The sequence below is a fragment of the Hemiscyllium ocellatum genome, chromosome 44, assembly GCF_020745735.1.
Source record: "Hemiscyllium ocellatum isolate sHemOce1 chromosome 44, sHemOce1.pat.X.cur, whole genome shotgun sequence".
Taxonomy (NCBI): Eukaryota; Metazoa; Chordata; class Chondrichthyes; order Orectolobiformes; family Hemiscylliidae; genus Hemiscyllium; species Hemiscyllium ocellatum.
The window spans coordinates 6,700,440-6,719,210 of record NC_083444.1 but is presented as its reverse complement, the minus strand read 5'-3'; the positions used below and the strand labels follow the sequence as shown (position 1 = coordinate 6,719,210).

General features: G+C 49.0%; 2 protein-coding genes across 3 annotated transcripts in view; one reads left to right on the top strand and one right to left on the bottom strand.

The window, feature by feature from the left end:
• The window catches only part of LOC132835228 (leucine-rich repeat-containing protein 55-like), a 28,916-nt gene extending 19,101 nt beyond the window's left edge, over positions 1–9,815 (bottom strand). For both annotated transcript variants that reach the window (XR_009647288.1, XM_060854597.1), the window contains exon 1: positions 8,857–9,815. Coding sequence is in view for 1 of the 2 variants with exons in the window: in XM_060854597.1 (XP_060710580.1) it covers positions 8,857–9,463 (607 nt within the window). In the remaining variant the exon portion in view is untranslated. The remainder of the gene's footprint in view (positions 1–8,856) is intronic.
• A 2,038-nt stretch (positions 9,816–11,853) lies between these two features.
• The window catches only part of LOC132835209 (serine protease 55-like), a 42,537-nt gene continuing 35,619 nt past the window's right edge, over positions 11,854–18,771 (top strand). The window contains exons 1-2 of the mRNA XM_060854573.1: positions 11,854–11,865; positions 14,318–14,433. Of these exons, the coding sequence (XP_060710556.1) occupies positions 14,379–14,433 (55 nt within the window). The 5' untranslated portion in view covers positions 11,854–11,865; positions 14,318–14,378. The remainder of the gene's footprint in view (positions 11,866–14,317; positions 14,434–18,771) is intronic.

The window sequence follows — 18,771 nt, the reverse complement described above, 5'->3', positions numbered from 1 at the left end:
ACATTGGTTAGGCTACATTTGGAATATTGTGTGCAATTCTGGCCTCTCTCCGATAGGAAGGATGTTGTGAATCTTGAAAGGGTTGAGAAAGATTTACAAGGATGTCGCCAGGGTTGGAGGGTTTGAGCTACAGGGAGAGGCTGAATAGGCTGCGGCTGTTTTCCCTGGAACTGAGGGGTGACCTTAAAAGAGGTTTATAACTTCATGAGGGGCATGGACAAGATAAGTAGACAAGGTCTTTCCCCTGGCATAGGGAAGTCCAGAACTAGAGGGCATAGGTTTAGGGTGACAGGGTAAAGATTTAGAAGAGACATAAGGGGTAACTTTTTCACAGAGAGTCTGGTGTGTATGTGGAATGAGCTGTCAGAATAAGTGGTGGAGGCTGGTACAATTACAGTATTTAAAGGCATCTGGATAGTACATCAATAGGAAGGTTTTTGAGGGATATGGGCCAAGTGCTGACAAATGGGATTCTTTTGATTTAGGATTTCTGGTCGGCATGGATGAGTTAGACCAAAGGGTCTGTTTCTGTGCTGTACAGCTCTATGACTCTAATCTCAAATGGAACTGCCTCAGTTGGAGGGGGATTGCATCATCAAAAGGTCAGAATTTCATTTCAAAGGCCTCACCCCAGGCAGGTACCTCAAAGCAACTCCCCTTGCGGTTGGCCCCACCTTGAGGAAATAGTTGGATCAAGGTAGCAATCTCTGGTCAAAGACATGACCATTCCTTCAGTCAATAGAGTCATAGAGTCATACAGCATGGAAACAGACCCTTGGGTCCAATTCATCCGCTCTGGCCATATTAGTCCCATTTGCCTGCATTTGGTCCATATCCTTCTAAACCTTTCCTATTCATTTACCTGTCCAAATGTCTTTTAAATGTAATTGTTCCTGCAGCTACCACTTCCTCTGGCATTCATTACACTTATGAACCACCCTCTGTGTGAAAACATTGCCCTTTATGTCCCTTTCCCCTCTCACCTTAAAGCGGTGTCCTCTAGTTTCAGGCTCCCCTACTCAGGGGGGAAAGACCTTTGCCATTCACCCTATCCGTGCCCCTTATGATGTTTATAAATCTTTATAAGGTCAGCCCAGGGAGAAAGGTCCCAGCTTCTCCTTGTAATTCAAGCCTTCCAACTGCTGTAACAAGCTTGTCAATCTTTTCTGCACCCTCTCCAATTCAATAATATCCTGAATTCTGAGGTCTGCACCTTTGTCCATTGACAACCCGAAGACAGTTACTAGCTACTTCTTAACCCTGTATGTTCATTGCATAGTTGGCTCCCATTGTTCAGCAACAATCTATGACTAGCAGTACAATTCAGTTCTGTCCATTCCCCCACCCCTTAAACTGGGAATATTCACACCCAGTACCCGCAATTAAGTTATACTGTCCTCATTTTCTTCTGTGTCACAACCCCACTACTGAGAGATTAATGATCTTTGCACAGTTACTCTGTCTTAATTAAGGTCAATTACAGGAAACTATTGGGGTCAGTGCATCCACTACAGAACAGGAGATTATAACAGAAGCTGGGGACTATCAAACTGGATTGTCAACACAAAAATAAATGTAAGTATTTCCAACCTATGTGGGTCAAAGTTCTATCTTTGAAATATTCATATGAGTATAGCTCATACATTTTGTGTGCGCAGGAGAAAGTGAGACAGTGAGAAATGGACAGGGACATACAGAAAGTAGCAGAGGGAGAGAAAGAGTGAAGGGTGCATTGAGAGGCTCAGAGGAAATGGAGAAAGAGAGAGAAACAGACGCTTGAAGAGAGAGAAAATAGAAGCTGACAGAAAGAAAGAGAGGTATGGAGAGGAAAGTACAGTGAGGTGAAGATAATGACTGAGACAGAGGGGCAAGAATGGTAGAGTGAGGCAGATAGAAAGTGAGAGACAAAGTAAAAGACAGAGAAAGAAATATCAAGAGATTGAGGCAGAGAGAATTGGCTTCACTGAGAGAAGCAGGGAACTGAGAGATTGGCAGTGTGAGTCAGAGAGAGAGATAGACTGAAAGAGACAGAGAGAGAGAAAAAGAGAGAAAGCAAATGATTGAGAGAGACAGTCAGGGTGAAAGACAGAGAGACAGATACAGAGAGAGCAAATAGCTGTGAGAGACAGAGTGAAAGAGAGAGAGAGACAGGCAGACAGAGGGACAGACAGACAAAGAGACAAACAGACATAGATAGAAAGAGAGAATGAATGATTGAAAAAGACAGGGAAATAGATAGAGAGAGACAAAGAGAATGACTGTGAAAGACAGAGAAAGAGTCAGAATGAAAGAGACGTAGAGAGATTAATAATGTAAGAGTCAGAGAAAAGAGACAGGGAGAAAGAAACAGAGACACAGAGACAGAGAGACAGAGAGACAGAGTCAGAATGAAAGAACAGAGAGGGAAAGAGACAGATGGGCAGAGTGAGAAAGAACGGGTGAGAGACAGACACAAAGAGAGAAATAGAGAGCAAGTGTGTCAGACAAACACAGACAGAGAAGACAGGGTGAGTGAAAGAGACCAAGAGAAGCAGACAGAGGGAGAGACAGACAGACAGAATGAAAGAGACAGAGACAGATAGTGGGAATTGAAATTACACCAGATGACAAGAATCCAGCAATGGAAAGAAATGCAAAACATCTGGCTGCTTCCAAAAATAATCTTCTGTCACTCAGTCACACATTCTCTCAGATGTCTGGCCCGTGAGATAAACACATGTATTTATAGGTGGATTGAGAAAACTTCAGGCTGCAGAACTGTCTGTTCTTAATATTGGCAGAGCCCTTTGATTTCAGACGCAGAATCTCCCCCACTTGCTCGAATAAATTCAAGGTACAAGCTAGAGGTTAGGTGGATCCTGACCCTTACACTTCGGTCTGGCAAGTCAAGTCTTCAATAGTTTGGACGCTAAACAAACAGGTTGGGTGATGAGTTGCATCTATCCCCTTCTCAGTTTACCAAAAGCTAGCTTGCCCTTGTATCTGTGGCTCGGTCAGCTAGATGGGTTTGACGGTGAGATAGTCACCATTTGGTCCAATTTTAATTCCAAATTGAATTTAAACTCCACCATCTGCACTGGTGGAATTTGAAGCCATGTCCCTATCTTACTAGTCCACTACGACACTACCAATACACCACCTCCGATTTCACATGGCAACCATCAATGCCTTGATGCCCTGTCAACAACAAACCAAAGATTCCACTAAGCGCTATTTTGAGTACCTCATGCAAATGGAATGCACCCACTCATTCTGTTTAAATCCAATCCTGTCAATGTTGCTTTGTATAACTGTCTCCCTCATTGACTTATCTAGATTCCTAACTGTTGCTGAAGTCATGCTGTTGGGGCTTTTTTAAAATCGTCCTGATGGCAAGAATGCCAAACCTCAAAAGGGGCAGCAACATAGTCCATATGAGAAAAGGGGCAGCGATTGGTTGGGCAAGTGGACCCAGATTGGTAGAGGTACTGCCACTTAAGCTAATCGCAGCATAGCTGGCTGACAACATACCAGAAACCACCAATCTTCACACACCCTGTCCTTGGCAGACAGCAGCTGAATGAAAGCTTGGGGTGGGGGTTGGTGGGAGCAGCCTGGCATATTTACCCATTGAAAATCCTTGATAATACTGTGGATAAATTGACTTTGGTGGCAAAACCAGGAAGGCAGATTGTTATCTGATTGGTGGCAGTTTAGGAAAAGGTGAGGTGCAACGATACCTGGGAGTCATGGTGGAGCAGTCACTGAAGGTTGGCATGCAGGCACAGCAGGTGGTGAAGAAAGCTAATGGCATGCTCTCCTTATTAGTGAGATGATTGGTGTATCGAAGTAGGGATGACTTGCTATATTTATATACAGGGCCTTGGTGAGGCCACACTTTGAGTATTGTGTGCAGGTTTGGTCTCCTAGTCTGAGGAAGGACATTCTTGCTATTGAGGGAGTCCAGCAAAGGTTCACTAGACTGATTCCCAGAATGGCAGGACTGACATGTAAGGAAAGACTGGATCGGCTAGGCCTGTGTTTGCCAGAATTTAGAAGAATGAGAGGGGGGTCTCATAGAAACATATAAAATCCTGATGGGACCGGACAGGCTGGATGCAGGAAGAATGTTACCAATGTAAGGGACATCCATTGCTAGGGCTCACAGTCTAAGATTAAGGGATAAGCCATTCAGAACAGAGATGAGGAAGAATTTCTTCCCTCAGAGTTGGGAACCTGTGGAATTCTCTCCCACAGGAAGCTATTGGGACCAGTTCATTAGATATATTCATGAGGGAGCTGAATACAGCTCTTACAGCTAAAGGGACCACGGGGTGTGGAGAGAAAGGAGGACTGGGATACTGAAATTGCATGATCAGCCATGATCATATTGACTAGTGCTACAGGCTCTATATTTTCTATATTTCTATAAACAAGAGACAACTTGCCTGCTTTGAACTGAAATTTGTCCATTACTGTTCCCTGAAAGTGCCAATCTGTTGGCACCCTCTTCCCATGAAGTATAAGTTGTTGCTCAAGAGTTGGCATTCTTGCCATTCTGTCCTGATGAGTGCAAGACCAAAGAACTTCAATAGCTGTCTCTTGTTCCAATTCTGTGCTAAAGTTTCCCTTGAGTCCTCCAGGATAATTTGTGCTCCACGTGGTCCCACCACTCAAAGTCAGTATGGGGGGGGGAAAAGAGGGTGGCAAACGTGGCCAGTAAATATTGGCACGTGACCCATTTCTGTGCTGGTGGAACTCAATACAATATGAACTCTAATTATTTCATAGAATCCTCTACAGTGTGGAAACAAATCCACAATGACACTCCGAAGAGTAATCCACCCAGATACACCCCCCTACCCTGTGTCTCTACATTTACCCTGACTAATGCACCTAACCCACACATCTCTGGGCACTATGGGGCAATTTAGCATGGCCAATTCACCTAACCTGCACATCTTTGGATTGTAGGAGGAAATTGGAACACCTGGAGGAAACTCACACAGATGTAAGGAGAATGTGTAAACTCCACACAGTCATTGAGGCTGGAATCGAACCCAGGTCCATGATACTGTGAGGCAGCAGTGCTAACCACTGAGCCACTGTACCACCCATAAGGGATTATGGAACCATGAAGTTCCATACTTGTTTTTAAAAACATCACCTCTTTGAAGGTGGAATCGCAGGTAGACAGGCCAGTGATGAGGGTGTTTGGTACACTTGCCATTATTGAATGGTGCATTGAGTATAGCAGTTGGGAGGTCATGTTACTGCTGTACAGGACATTCATTAGACCACTTTTGGAATACTGGTTTCAGTTCTGCTCTCTTTGCTATAGGAAAGATGTTGTTAAACTTGAAAGGGTGCAGAAAAGATTTACAAGGATGTTGCCAGGTTTGGAGGCTTTGAGCTATATGGAGAGGCCGAATAGGATGGGGTTATTTTGCCTGGAGTATTGGAGGCTGAGGGGCGATCTTCTAGAGGTTTATAAAATCACGAGGGGCATGGATAGGGTGAACACTGAAGGTCCTTTTCCCAGGGTGGGGTGAGTCCAAAACTGGAGGACATAGATTTAGGGTGAGAGGGGCAAGATTTAAAAGACACCTAAGGGGCAACTTTTTTCACACAGAGGGTGGCGTGTGTATGGAATGAGCTGGCGTGAGAAAGTGGTGGAGGCTGGTACAATGATAACATTTAAAAGGCATCTGGATGGCTACTTGAATAGGAAGGGTGTAGAGGGATATGGGCCAAATGCTGGCAAATGCGACTAGATTAATTTAGGCTATCTGGTCGGTATGGAGGAGTTGGACTGAAGGGTCTGTTTCAGTGTTACATAACTCTGTATCTCTATAATACATACAGCATGGAAATAGACCCTTTGGTCCAACCAGTCCATGCCAACCATAATCCCAGATCAAACTAGTCTCACATGCCCGGTATTGGCACGTATTCTTCCAATCCTTTCCTATTCACCTACTTATCTAAATATCTATTAAACATTGTAGTGTACCTGCCTCCACCACTTCCTCGGGAAGTTCATTCCACACATATCTACAGCGGTGTTGAAATAATCCAATTGATTCCTGTCATTTCTACTTTCCTCATACCCCTACCATTTATATTTTATTTTCCTTTTCGAAGTATTAATCTAATTCCCTCCCGAAAGTTGGATTGAGTCTGCTCCCTTCAGGCGGGAGAAGAACTCACTATGTCAAGTGATAAAACATTACCTCATGTCAAATTTGGCTTTTTCACCAATTATCTTAATCAACATCCTTCCTGAAGTTAGATAAGATTTTCAGGCCCAAAGGGATCAAAGGGTAAAGGGGAGCAAAGATGGTGTGAAACTTGTAAGTGTGCAGAAAAGATTTACAAAGATGTTGCCAGGGTTGAAGATTCTGAGCTATAGTGAGAGGCTGAATAGGCTGGGGTTAATTTCCCAGGAGTGTCAAAGGCTGAGGGGTGACCTTTTAGAGGTTTATAAAATCATGAGGGGCATGAACAGGGTGAATAGCCAAAGTCTTTACCCCAGGCTAGGGGAGTCCAAAACTAAACATTAGTTTAAGGTGAGAGAGGAAAAATTTAAAAAGGGACCGAAGGGGCAACTTTTTCCCCCAGAGGGTGGTGCGTGTATGGAATGAGCTGCCAGAGGAAGTGGTGGAGGCTGCTATAATGACAACATTTAAAAGGCAGCTGGATAGGTATATAAATAGGAAGGGTTTAGAGGGATACTGACCAAATGTTGACAAAATGGGACTAGATTAATTGATGATTTCTGGTCGGCATGGATGAGTTGGACCAAAGGCTCTGTTTCCGTGCTGTACAGTTCTATGACACAGGTGACCTGAGGTGTGGAATCATGAAAACACTCAAATCAGAAAGCTGCCATTCAGCCCACTACACCTCTGCTGTTACAGCTTTGTTAAGATTATCCGATTAATTTATGTCCTCTCTACTTTCCCTGTGCCCCTGCTATGGATGAGTTGGACCAAAGGATTGTTTCCATGCTGGACAATTCTACGACTCTAAGTGGGAGCAGGAAATGCCTTGGATGGTCATATTGAATGGGGGAGCAGGCTCAAAGGGCAGAATGGACAGTGTGGTGCTAGAAACGCACAGCAGGTCAGGCAGCATCCCAGGAGCAGGAGAATTAACGTTTTGGGCAAGAGCCCTTCATCATTCCTGGTGAAGGGCTTATGACCGAAACGTCGATTCTCCTGCTCCTTGGTGCTGCCTGACCTGCTGTGCTTTTCCAGTGCCACACTCTCTGGTCTCCAGCAACTGTGGTTCTCACTTTCTCAAAGGGCAGACTCATGATTTCTAGGAATGCACGTGCAAGTTCACAAGGTTAAATGACTGGCCGCTGCTCCTATTATAGAATCATACAGCATGGAAATAGGTCCAACCAGTCCATGCCAAGCATAATCTCAAACTAAACTAGTCCCACCTGCCTGCTCCTGCCCCATATCCCTCCAAACCTTTCCTTTTCATGTATCCATCCTTTAGGATGTTGTAACTGTGCTCTCATCCATCACTTCCGCTGGAAGTTCAATCCATACACCAACCATTCTGTGTAAAAGAGTCTTTTTTTTAAAATCCCTCTCCTCTCAACTCAAAAATGTGCCCCCTAGTCCTGAAATCCCCCCATCCTATGGAAAAGACAGCTACTCTATCATTCCTGAAGAATGGCTTATGCCCAAAACATCGAATCTCCTGCTCCTTGGATGCTGCCTGACCTGCTGCGCTTTTCCAGCATCACATTTTCAGCTGCTCTATCTACCCCCCCTCATTACTTTATGAATTTGTATCAGGTCACCTCTATTGAAACAAGTTCCCCCGTGAGGCAGGCACTTGTTGAGGGTGGGGGAGCCTCGCTTCCCCCTCCCCGTGCTGCCTGTCCTAGTCGAAGAGCTCACAAAGCTCTCTCTCTCTTAGCTGACAGCAAACCGGGATTGACCCCGGGCCACCAGCTGTGGACAGAGTTGACAAGGTCCATGTGGTGGAGGGGTCGGTCCCGCGTTTTTTTGTTTAGGGCAACTCGGTGATGACCCCCCCCCTCCATGAAAGGTCTCCCACCGAGGGAGCTACTATGCAGACAGCCCCCCACCCTCCCCCTCCCACTGAGGGAGCCATTGTGCAGACAACCCACCCCTCCCCCTCCCAGAGGGAGCCACTGTGCAATCAGCCCCACCCCACCCCCCCAGGGAGCCAATGTACAGACAATCCACCCTCCCCCATGAAAAGTCTCCCCCTCCCACTGAGGGAGCCACTGTGCAGACCCTCCCCCACCCCCCCAGGGAGCCATGTGCAGATACCCCCAGGGAACCCCTGTGCAAACCCCCCCCCCCCCAGGGAACCATGTGCAGATACCCCCTCCTCTCCCCCCCCCCAGGGAGCCCCTGTGCAAACCCTCTCTTCCCCCCCCAGAACCATGTGCAGACACCCCCACCCCCCCCCCCAGGGAGCCCCTGTGCAAACCCTCTCCTCCCCCCCCCTGGAACCATGTGCAGACACCCCCACACCCCCCCAGGGAGCCCCTGTGCAGACCCTCCCCCCCCAGGGAACCATGTGCAGACCCTCCCCCACCCCCAGGGAGCCCCTGTGCAAACCCTCTCCTCCCCCCCCCCGGAACCATGTGCAGACACCCCCACCCCCCCCAGGGAGCCCCTGTGCAGACCCTCCCCCCCCAGGGAACCATGTGCAGACCCTCCCCCACCCCCAGGGAGCCCCTGTGCAGCTCTCCCCCCCCACCCCAGGGAACCCCTGTGCAGCCCCCCGCCCCCACCCCAGGGAGCCCCTGTGCAGCCCCTGCCCCCCAGGGAGCCCCTGTGCAAACAGCCCCCACCCCCCCCCCCGGGACGGTCTGAGACTCACCGGAGTTGCACTGGTGCAGGTTCCTGGCCACCCACTTGAGGAGGGGCTCCATGGAGCAGCCGCACAGCCAGGGGTTGCCGGCCAGGCGCACGGAGGCGGTGGCGGGCAGCGCGTCCAGCAGGTCCCGGCTGACCCCGGTCAGGCCGTCGAAGCTGAGGTCCAGGTGCTGGAGGCGCGGCAGCCCGGCCAGGGCCCGCGGGGCGATCACCGACAGCCCCGGGTTGTGGCTGAGCACCAGGCGCGCCAGGCTGCGGGCCGGCCCCAGCAGCAGCCCCCGCCTCAGGCTGCTCAGGTTGTTGTAGCTGAGGTCCAGGTGGGTCAGCTTGACCAGCGGCCGGAAGAGGCCGGCCGGCAGCTCGGTCAGCGAGTTGTTGCGGAGGTCGAGCACCGTCAGGTCGGTGTAGCAGGAGAAGTAGCCCGGGGGCAGGGCGGGGACCCTGTTGTGGGCCAGGCTGAGGTTGGTGGTGTGCAGCGGCAAGCCGAAAGGCGGAACCACCAACTCCTTATCGCTGCAGTCCGACACCTTGTTCCAGCAGCTACACGGCGCTGGGCAGCTCCTTGCTACTCCCCGGGCCACAAGCAACAACAGTAAGGAGCTCACATACATAATCCTGGCCTCTCGACACTTCTCCTCCTTCGTCCCCCTTCCACGTTCTCTCTCTCTCTGTGCTCCTCCTCCTTCGTCCCCCTTCCACGTTCTCTCTCTCTCTATCTATCTATCTGAGGTCCCCCTTCCACGTTCTCTCTCTCTCTCTCTATCTATGCTCCTCCTCCTTCGTCCCTCTTCCACGTTCTCTCTCTCTCTCTGTGGTCCCCCTTCCACGTTCTCTCTCTCTCTGTGCTCCTCCTCCTTCGTCCCTCTTCCACGTTCTCTCTCTCTCTCTCTCTCTGTGGTCCCCCTTCCACGTTCTCTCTCTCTCTGTGCTCCTCCTTTGTCCCCCTTCCACGTTCTCTCTCTCTCTCTCTCTCTCTATCTATCTATCTATCTATCTGAGGTCCCCCTTCCACGTTCTCTCTCTCTCTATCTATGCTCCTCCTCCGTCCCCCTTCCACGTTCTCTCTCTCTCTCTCTCTATCTATCTGAGGTCCCCCTTCCACGTTCTCTCTCTCTCTCTGTGGTCCCCCTTCCACGTTCTCTCTCTCTCTCTGTGGTCCCCCTTCCACGTTCTCTCTCTCTCTCTGTGGTCCCCCTTCCACGTTCTCTCTCTCTCTCTCTCTCTCTCTCTGTGGTCCCCTTCCACGTTCTCTCTCTCTCTCTCTGTGGTCCCCTTCCACGTTCTCTCTCTCTCTCTCTGTGGTCCCCCTTCCACGTTCTCTCTCTCTCTCTCTCTCTGTGGTCCCCCTTCCACGTTCTCTCTCTCTCTCTCTCTGCTGTCTCCCGAGCCAGCCCCTAGAGAAGCCTAACTCACCGAGGATTCCCCTTTCTCTGGAGTGGGATGTGGGGCTCTCCCTCGATAATAGCTCTCGCCCACAGACCACTCCCACGAAACCTGGAAGACAGGGATAACGACAACAAAAGAGGGCTGGGAGCGAACAAGACAGCACAAACTCACCCTCGGAGGGGGAGGGGGAAGCGGGCTCGCACAGTTGCTTGTTTTATTGCCAAAAAGAAACAAAAAACAACAAGAGGAAAAGACATTTTCGCGCCGCGTCTCCGACTTACCGACGGAGCTGCTGGGGGAACAGACGCGGTGCTGGGTTCTATTGTTCGCTCTCTCATGCTCCCAGATCTCCCCCTCTCTTTGTATATTCAAAAAAAAAGACAAGAAAAAAATATTCCTAGGGTGGAGGCCCTGCTCTCTGAAAGGAATACTGAATGCCTCCTCTCCTCCAATATACCCCACCCCAACCCCCCCTCCTCCTCCCCAGAATTAACCAAATCCACGCCTGGTGTAGACAACAGAGGTTCAGGAGCTTTATCTGTCCACTGTGAAATTAAACTGTTTTCCTAATTATTTCCTCTCTCTCTCTGTCTCTGTCTGCTCCTGTAGGGCCCAGTGCATCTAATGACGTGATGCAGTCGCTTAGCAACCGTCTCTACATCTTCACATTCCCAAAAAATCAAGTATAGCTTGAAATCAGACAATTTCCTCACGAGAACTAAATTCTCCCACCCTTCTCCCTGCCAGGTTCAATGGACCGGTTTGTGTGTGTGTGTGTGTCTGTGTGTGCATCTATGTCTGTGTGTGTGTGTATATCTGTGTGCGTCTATGTGTGTGTGTGTGTGTGTAAGGGGGAGAGAGAGAGTCCTCTCCCAAGCACCGTCTCCCAGTGACAGAGGGATGAGGAGGGGGGAGATGTGAGGAAGGGAGAAGGAGAGGGGGGGGGGGGAGGGGTGTATCATTTTAAACACACCACTACCCCCACCCACCTCTCTCCTCCCATATCAAGAGGGGGTGGTACCTCGCTTCTGGGCTCCCCCTTCCCCACCGACCCCCTCAGCCCTTACCCTGCTGGGAGACCCTCAGGATAAATCTTCATCGACATTCGTGTCTTACCTGACGTCTTAATGTTTGAAAGTTTTAGGTCCCTCTGTAGTTCCCGGACGGTGCCGGGGGAAAGGCTGCATTTGATAGATTCGTCCGGAAGAGCGAGCGACAGAACAGAAGTTGAGGGATTTGAATGAGTGGTGGGGGGGGGGGGGGGAGTACAAAATGTAGCACTGGGTGGCGAAACGTAGCAGGCAACTTTCCCAATTCACAGGCTTATGTGTGCGTGAGAGTGGACAAGGTCCACAGTCTTATAAATAGACTGAGTCACGTATAAATAGACAAAGACAGGCTTCTGTGTGGTTATATATAGAAATAGACTGACAGACCAGACAGGGACAAACAGATGGGGCGAGGGATATGGGGATGATAAATCGCTGGAAAAACTCAGCAGGTCTATGCAGGGTTAATGCTCAAGGGTCACCACCACAGAACAAGGAGCCGGAAGGGCGGGTCAGGCCGGGGGTGGGGCGAGAGGTCTTTCCATCAAGTCGTCCAGGCAGTTGTTGCAAGTGGCCAGGTCAATGGCAGCATTTAACCAGAGGCTGAGAGGTGACCGGACCGGACCGGACAGTCAGCGTGAATACGGAGGGCCGCCCAGGCAGAGAAGGGAACCGAATTAAAATCACTCACCCACAAAGACAGAACTGCCGTGTAGCACGGCAGGAGAGTGCGTGCGCTGAGAGAGAATAAACCAGTCCAGGGGAAGGCAGTGCAGCCACTGTGGGTGACTGTGTCCCCAGTGTGGGTCAGTGTGTCCCAGTGTGGGTCAGTCACCCCCGTGTGTTAGTGTGCCCACAGTGTGGGTCAGTGTGTCCCCAGTGTGGGTCAGTCACCCCCGTGTTAGTGTGCCCACAGTGTGGGTCAGTGTGTCCCCAGTGTGGGTCAGTCACCTCTGTGTGTCAGTGTGCCCACAGTGTGGGTCAGTGTACCCCCAGTGTGGGTCAGTGTGTCCCAGTGTGGGTCAGTCACCCCCGTGTGTTAGTGTGCCCACAGTGTGGGTCAGAGTGTCCCCAGTGTGGGTCAGTCACCTCTGTGTGTCAGTGTGCCCACAGTGTGGGTCAGTGTGTCCCAGTGTGGGTCAGTCACCCCCGTGTGTCAGTGTGCCCACAGTGTGGGTCAGTGTACCCCAGTGTGGGCCCATGTATCCACAGTGTGGGTCAGTGTGCCCATAGTGTGGGTCAGTGTACCCCAGTGTGGGTCAGTCACCCCCGTGTGTTAGTGTGCCCACAGTGTGGGTCAGTGTGTCTCCGGTGTGGGTCAGTGTTCCCCAGTGTGTGTTAGTGTACCCCAGTGTGGGTCATGCACCCCAATGCATGTCAATGTGTCCTAGTGTGTGTCAGTGCACTTCTGCATGAATCAGTGTTCCCCAGTATGTGTCAGTGCACCCCAGTGTAGGTCAGTATTCCCCAGTGTAGGTCAGTATTCCCCAGTGTGAGTCAGTGTTCCCCAGTGTGAGTTAGTGTATCCCAGTGTGGGTCAGTGTTCCCCAGTGTGGGTCAGTGTTCCCCAGTGTGGGTCAGTGCACCCCAGTGTGGGTTAGTGTATCCCAGTGTGTGTCAATGTTCCCCAGTGTACCCCAGTGTGGGTCAGTGTTTCCCAGTGTGGGTCAGTGTTTCCCAGTGTGGGTCAATGTTCCCCAGTGTGGGTCAGTGTGTGCCAGTTTGGGTCAGTGTTCCCCAGTGTGGGTCAGTGTTCCCCAGTGTGGGTCAGTGTTTCCCAGTGTGGATCAGTGTATCTCAGTGGGGGTCAATGTGTCCCACTGTAGGTCAGTGTACCCCAGTGTGGGTCAGTGTACCTCAGTGGGGGTCAGTGTATTCCTGTATGGGTCAGTGTTCACCAGTGTGGGTCAGTGTACCCCAGTGTGAGCCAGTATACTCCAGTGTGAGTTGGTGTGCCCAGTATGAGTCTGTGTATCCCAGCATGTATCATACTCCAGTGTGAGCCAGTGTAATCTGTGCACTCCAGTGTGGATCAGTATATCCCAGTGTGAGCCAGCGAAATCTCAGTGGGAGTCAGTGTGACAGTCAGCATATCCCACTCTGAGTCCGTGCATCCCAGTGTGAGCCAGTGAAATCCCAGTCTGAACAAATGCATGCCAGTGGGAACCTGTGTATCCCAGTGAGAATCTGTGAAATTCCAATGTGAGTCATCATACCTCAGTGTACCCTGGTGTGAGCCAGTGAAATCCTGGTGGAAGCAAGTGTCAAATAGTACACAGCAACACAGGTCAGCAATTTTCTGGACTAGATGTTCAGAAATGGGCCAAATCTGTGGGACAGGTGCACCTCTCCTGACATGACGTGGCCCAACGATCTACATCGCAGGAGGCACCATCATCCAGCAGTCATCCAGTTGATCCAATCTACATGAGGCGCATGGATAGGGTGTTTTCCCCAGGGTAGGGGAGCCCAGAAGGCATAAGCTTAAGGTGAGAGGGGAAAGATTTAAAAGGGACCTGAGGGGCAACTTATTCACACAGAGGGTGGTGCACGAAGAGATGAGGAAGTAGTGGAGGCTGACACAATTACAGCATTTAAAAGGCACCTGGATGGGTATATGAATAGGAAGGGTTTAGAGGGATAAGGGCCGAATGATGGCAAGTGGGGGTAGATTAGTTGAGGATATCTGGTTGGCATGGACGAGTTGGACCGAAGGGTGTGTTTCCGTGCTGTACATCTCTATGACTCTATGCTCAATCGTCATTGCATGTCCCGCTGTAGTGTTTTGTGACAGTACCAATTGCCATTGACCTATTATACCTGGTGCAGGGGTCACTCTGGGCCCCTATTGGTGGGATGATGATTATGACGCTAGCTGGTGATTATGAGGTCATGGTGTGGAATGGACGTGGAGAGGGTGGGGGGTAACATCACAGCGACTGGTCCTCCCCCGATAGCAATCCCTCTCATCCATCTAACGAGATGTCTCTTTAAGGTTATGTTGCCTTTTCTTGTCCTGCTCTGGTTCAGGTCCCTTCCTCCTCTACCAATTGAAAATGTGGCGCCTCACAGAGCATTAACAGCTGGAGAGATGTTCCTAGTCTACCTCCTGCTGGTCTTCCTCTGCATCGAGAACAGTCCAGCAGGTCAGCGCTCTCATTTGAATGGGTTTTGGGGGGGGGAAATCAGGGGTGATCTGTGTGTTAGTCAAGGTCACAGATGCACTTACAGACAAGCAAGGCAACAAGGCCATCAGACAAAGGTGCAGAAATAGGCCATTCAGCCCATCAAATCTACTCTGCTATACCATGAGATTGTGATGATAATCTGAATCCTCAATCCAGAGAAGCGCACCCGCGCACATACACACACACACACACACACACACACACACTAACAGGGAATCACACACATGCATGTACTCAGAATAACAGAGCGACATGCACAAAGAGCATAACATGGAAACACAGACAAACACAAGCTAACAGAGAGACACTCAGACACGCACACAGAATAACATAGAGATACAGACACACCCACGCACCCAGTGACAGAGACACACATACATACCCCCACAGACACAGTCAGAGAGACACTGAGACACACACAGTAACAGAGACACTCAGATACACACACACACACGCACTAACAGAGAGATACACACAGACACAGACACACACCTACAGTGAATTAGGCACACATACACACAGACCAACAGATACCACCAGAAAGACTTTGAGACATGTACAGTAATGGAGAGAGTCATTCAGACAGAGACACATTCAAATACACATGCATACATACACAGAGTAACAGAGAGACACTAAGACAATCACAGTAACAGAGATACATACTGAGTAACAGAGAGACACTCAGACTTGCTCACATAGAGTAACAGAGAGATACTCAGTTACACAGAGTAATAGACACACACATAATAACAGAGCCACATACATGAACATACACACACAGTAACGGAGACACATGCATAATAACAGAGAGAGATACACACATTTACAGAGATACCACAGCAACAGAGAGAGACACACACGGTTACAGAGATATACACACACACTAACTGAGGCACACAATGACAGACACACACACAGTTACAGATATACACAGTAGCAGAGAGACAGACACAGTAACATAGATACACACAGGCGCACACACAATAACACAAACATGCACACAGCAACAGAGAGTCAGAAACAAACACACAGTAACAGACGCACACATATACACACACAGTAACAGAGAGATACAGTAACAGAGAGAGATATACACACAAACACGCTTGCATGTGTACACACAGACACACATTAACAGATAGACAAGTTTACTCAATTCGATGCTTAATGTTCTAAATTGCCAGAAGCATAATCCATTTTGTGTAGTTTGTGTAATAAAATTAAGAGTGCTGGAAAAATTCAGCAGGTCGGGCAGCACTGGGGAGAGCAAAACAAAGTTGAAGTTATAGGTTGATGACCATTTTGTCAGGTTTCCCTTGTAATTTAATCCATGGAGTCAAAACAACAATTTTCAGAATCTACACTGCACTCTGTCCTAGGGAAATGTCCTCGTTAAGGTGTTTTGAATTGCTCTCGGTACTCAAAGTGTGATAATTAACATTCACATCACACACAAATGCCAAGCAATGATCATCTCCAACAAGAGAGAGAATCAAACCATCACCCCCTTGACACTCAATGGTATTGCCATCACCGAAGTCCCCCATTATTAACATCGTAGGGGGTTACCATTGTACCAACTGGGCTCATTGTATAATCACTGTGGCTATAAGAGCAGATCGGAGGCTTGGAATACTGCGGGGAGTAACTCACCTCCTGACTCCCCAAAGCCAGTCCGCTAGCGACAAGGCACAACTCAGGAGTGTGAGGGAATACTCCCCATTTGCCCCTGGATGGGGGCAGCTCCAACAACACTCAAAAAGCTTGACACCATCCAGGGACCAAGCAGCCCAATCGACTGGCATCACATCCACTCCCCCCACCACTGACACTCAGGAGCAGCAGTGTGTACTGTCTATATGATTTGCTTAGATTCCCTACAGTATGGAACAGGCCATTTAGTCCAGCAAGTCCACACCCTCCAAAGAGTAACCCACCCAGACCCATTCCCCTACCCTGACTAATGCATCTAACATTATGGGACAATTTAGCATGGCCAACCCACCCTTTAGACCGTGGGAGGAAATCGACACAGACACAGAGAGAATGTTCAAACTCCACACAAACAATTGCCCGAGATGGGAGTCGAACCTGGGCCTAAGACGCTGTGAGGCAGCAGTGCTAACCACTGAGCCACCGTGCCACCCTGAGCCATTGTGCCACAGTATGGTGTACTGCAGCAACTCACCAAGGCTCCATACAAGCATGCAACCTCTGCCGTCTGCAAGGGCATCAGATGCAAGTTTCTCTCTGAGCCACACACCTTTGGCAAACTCGCAGGACGTGCAGGGAGTAGGATTGAGCTGATGCGTAAGGTGAAGATGCCTGATGTTGGAGTCTGAGGTCTGAGTGGCCTGTTCGTGTTTCACTATGAAACGTGGACAATTGCAGCCAAGTAAGGAAGCTCAACAAGCACGCATTCCCCACAGCTCGCAACTCAGAAACTCACAGAAGGAAAGAATCACGGATGGGGCAGTTCAGTCCTACATTTTGTGGTCTTAAAGGGTTGATCCACCCTTGTGTGGTCATGATATTATGTTTGACATGGATTCCATCTATAGTAGAGTTAGAATTTTACTGTGCATGTCATCTTTTCTACACAATGAATACACATTTCACCCCACCTAATACACTCAGTTAATTGCTCTGAACATTCTACACTGGCTAAAATGTCACTAATCATTGAGACATTAACAAGTTTGATAGTTCTCTCTCTCTCTCTCTCTATGCGATCATCTAAGCCATTAATAAGTAAACGATCAGGATTTAGGACTTTGGAGCAGAAGTGGACCATTTATGACCCAGTTACACCGAATTTTAGCTACCTGTTGGTAAACACGAAGCAGCAAGTTGATATAAGTGGGTCATTTTCTGGGTGGCAAGATGCAATGAGTGGTGTGCCACAGGATCCAGAACTAGTGCTTCAGCCTTTTGCACTTTGCATATAAACGGTAGGCGCAAAGATAGGCAGGAACGTTAGATCATGATGTGGACGTGAGGAGGCCAAGAAAGGAGCAGCACGGACTGTGCGTGTGGGCACAGATGTGGCAAACCAAGTTGCAAAAGTGCCCCCATTTTGGCAGGAAGAATAAAAGAGAAGCTGATTATCTGACCAGTGGGAGATCGCAGAGCTGTGCAGATCAGAGGTTTGGCAGTGTCTATTACAGATGCATGCTCTGCGTAACATTGATATTCTAAAAGTAATTAGTGAGGCTTATGGAACGCCACTGTTTCTAATAGAATTTTGCTGATTCCAATAGAATGTTACTAATTCTAATGGAATGTCAATATTTCTAATAACATGTTACCATTTAGAAACATTGAAGAAAGGAGCAGGAGGAGGCCGTTCAGCCCTTCAAGCCTGCTCCGGCATTCATCACGATCATGGCTGATCGACCAATTCAAGAGTCTAATCCTGCTTTCTCCCCATAACCTTTCATCCCATTCTCCCCAAATGTTACATCTAGCTTCCTCTTGAATGTGTTGAATGTTTTGGCACCAACTCCTTCCTGTGGTAATGAATTCCACAGGCTCGCCACTCTGTTGGTGAAGAAATGTCTCCTCTTCTTTGTCCTAAATGATCTACCCTGAATCCTCAGACTGTGACCCCCTGGTACTGGACCCACCCACCATTGGGAACATCCTATATAGCCCTGTTAGAATTTTCTAAGTCTCTATGAGATTCCCCCTCACTCGTCTGAACTCCAGTGAAAACAATCCTAACCTAGTCAATCTCTCCTCATACGTCAGTTCTGCCATCCCCTGGAATAAGCCTGGGAAACCTTCACTGCCCTCCCTGGGGAGCAAAAGCATCCTTCCTCAGAAGAGGAGACCAAAACTACTCACAATATTCTAGGTGTGGCCTTACTAAGCCCCTGTATAATTGCAGCAACACTTCCCGGCTTCTGTACTTGAATCCTCTCGCAATGAAGGCCTATAAACCTTCTTTACCACCTGCTCTCCTGCACGCTCACCTTCAGCAACTGGTGCACAAGGACACCCAGGTCCCTCTGCACACTCCCCCTCCCAATTTGCAGCCTTTCAGGTAGTCATCCGCCCTCTTGTTTCTGCTTTCAAAGTGAATAACCTCACATTTATCCAAATTATACTGCATCTGCCAATGGTTTGCTCACTCACCCAACCTATCCAGATCGTGCTGAAGGATCTTTGCATCCTTGTCACAGTTCACCCTCCCACCCATTTGCAAACTTTGACATGTTGCATTTTGTTCCCTCATCCAAATCATTACTACAAATTGTGAATAGTTGGGGTCCAAGCACTGATCCCTGTGGC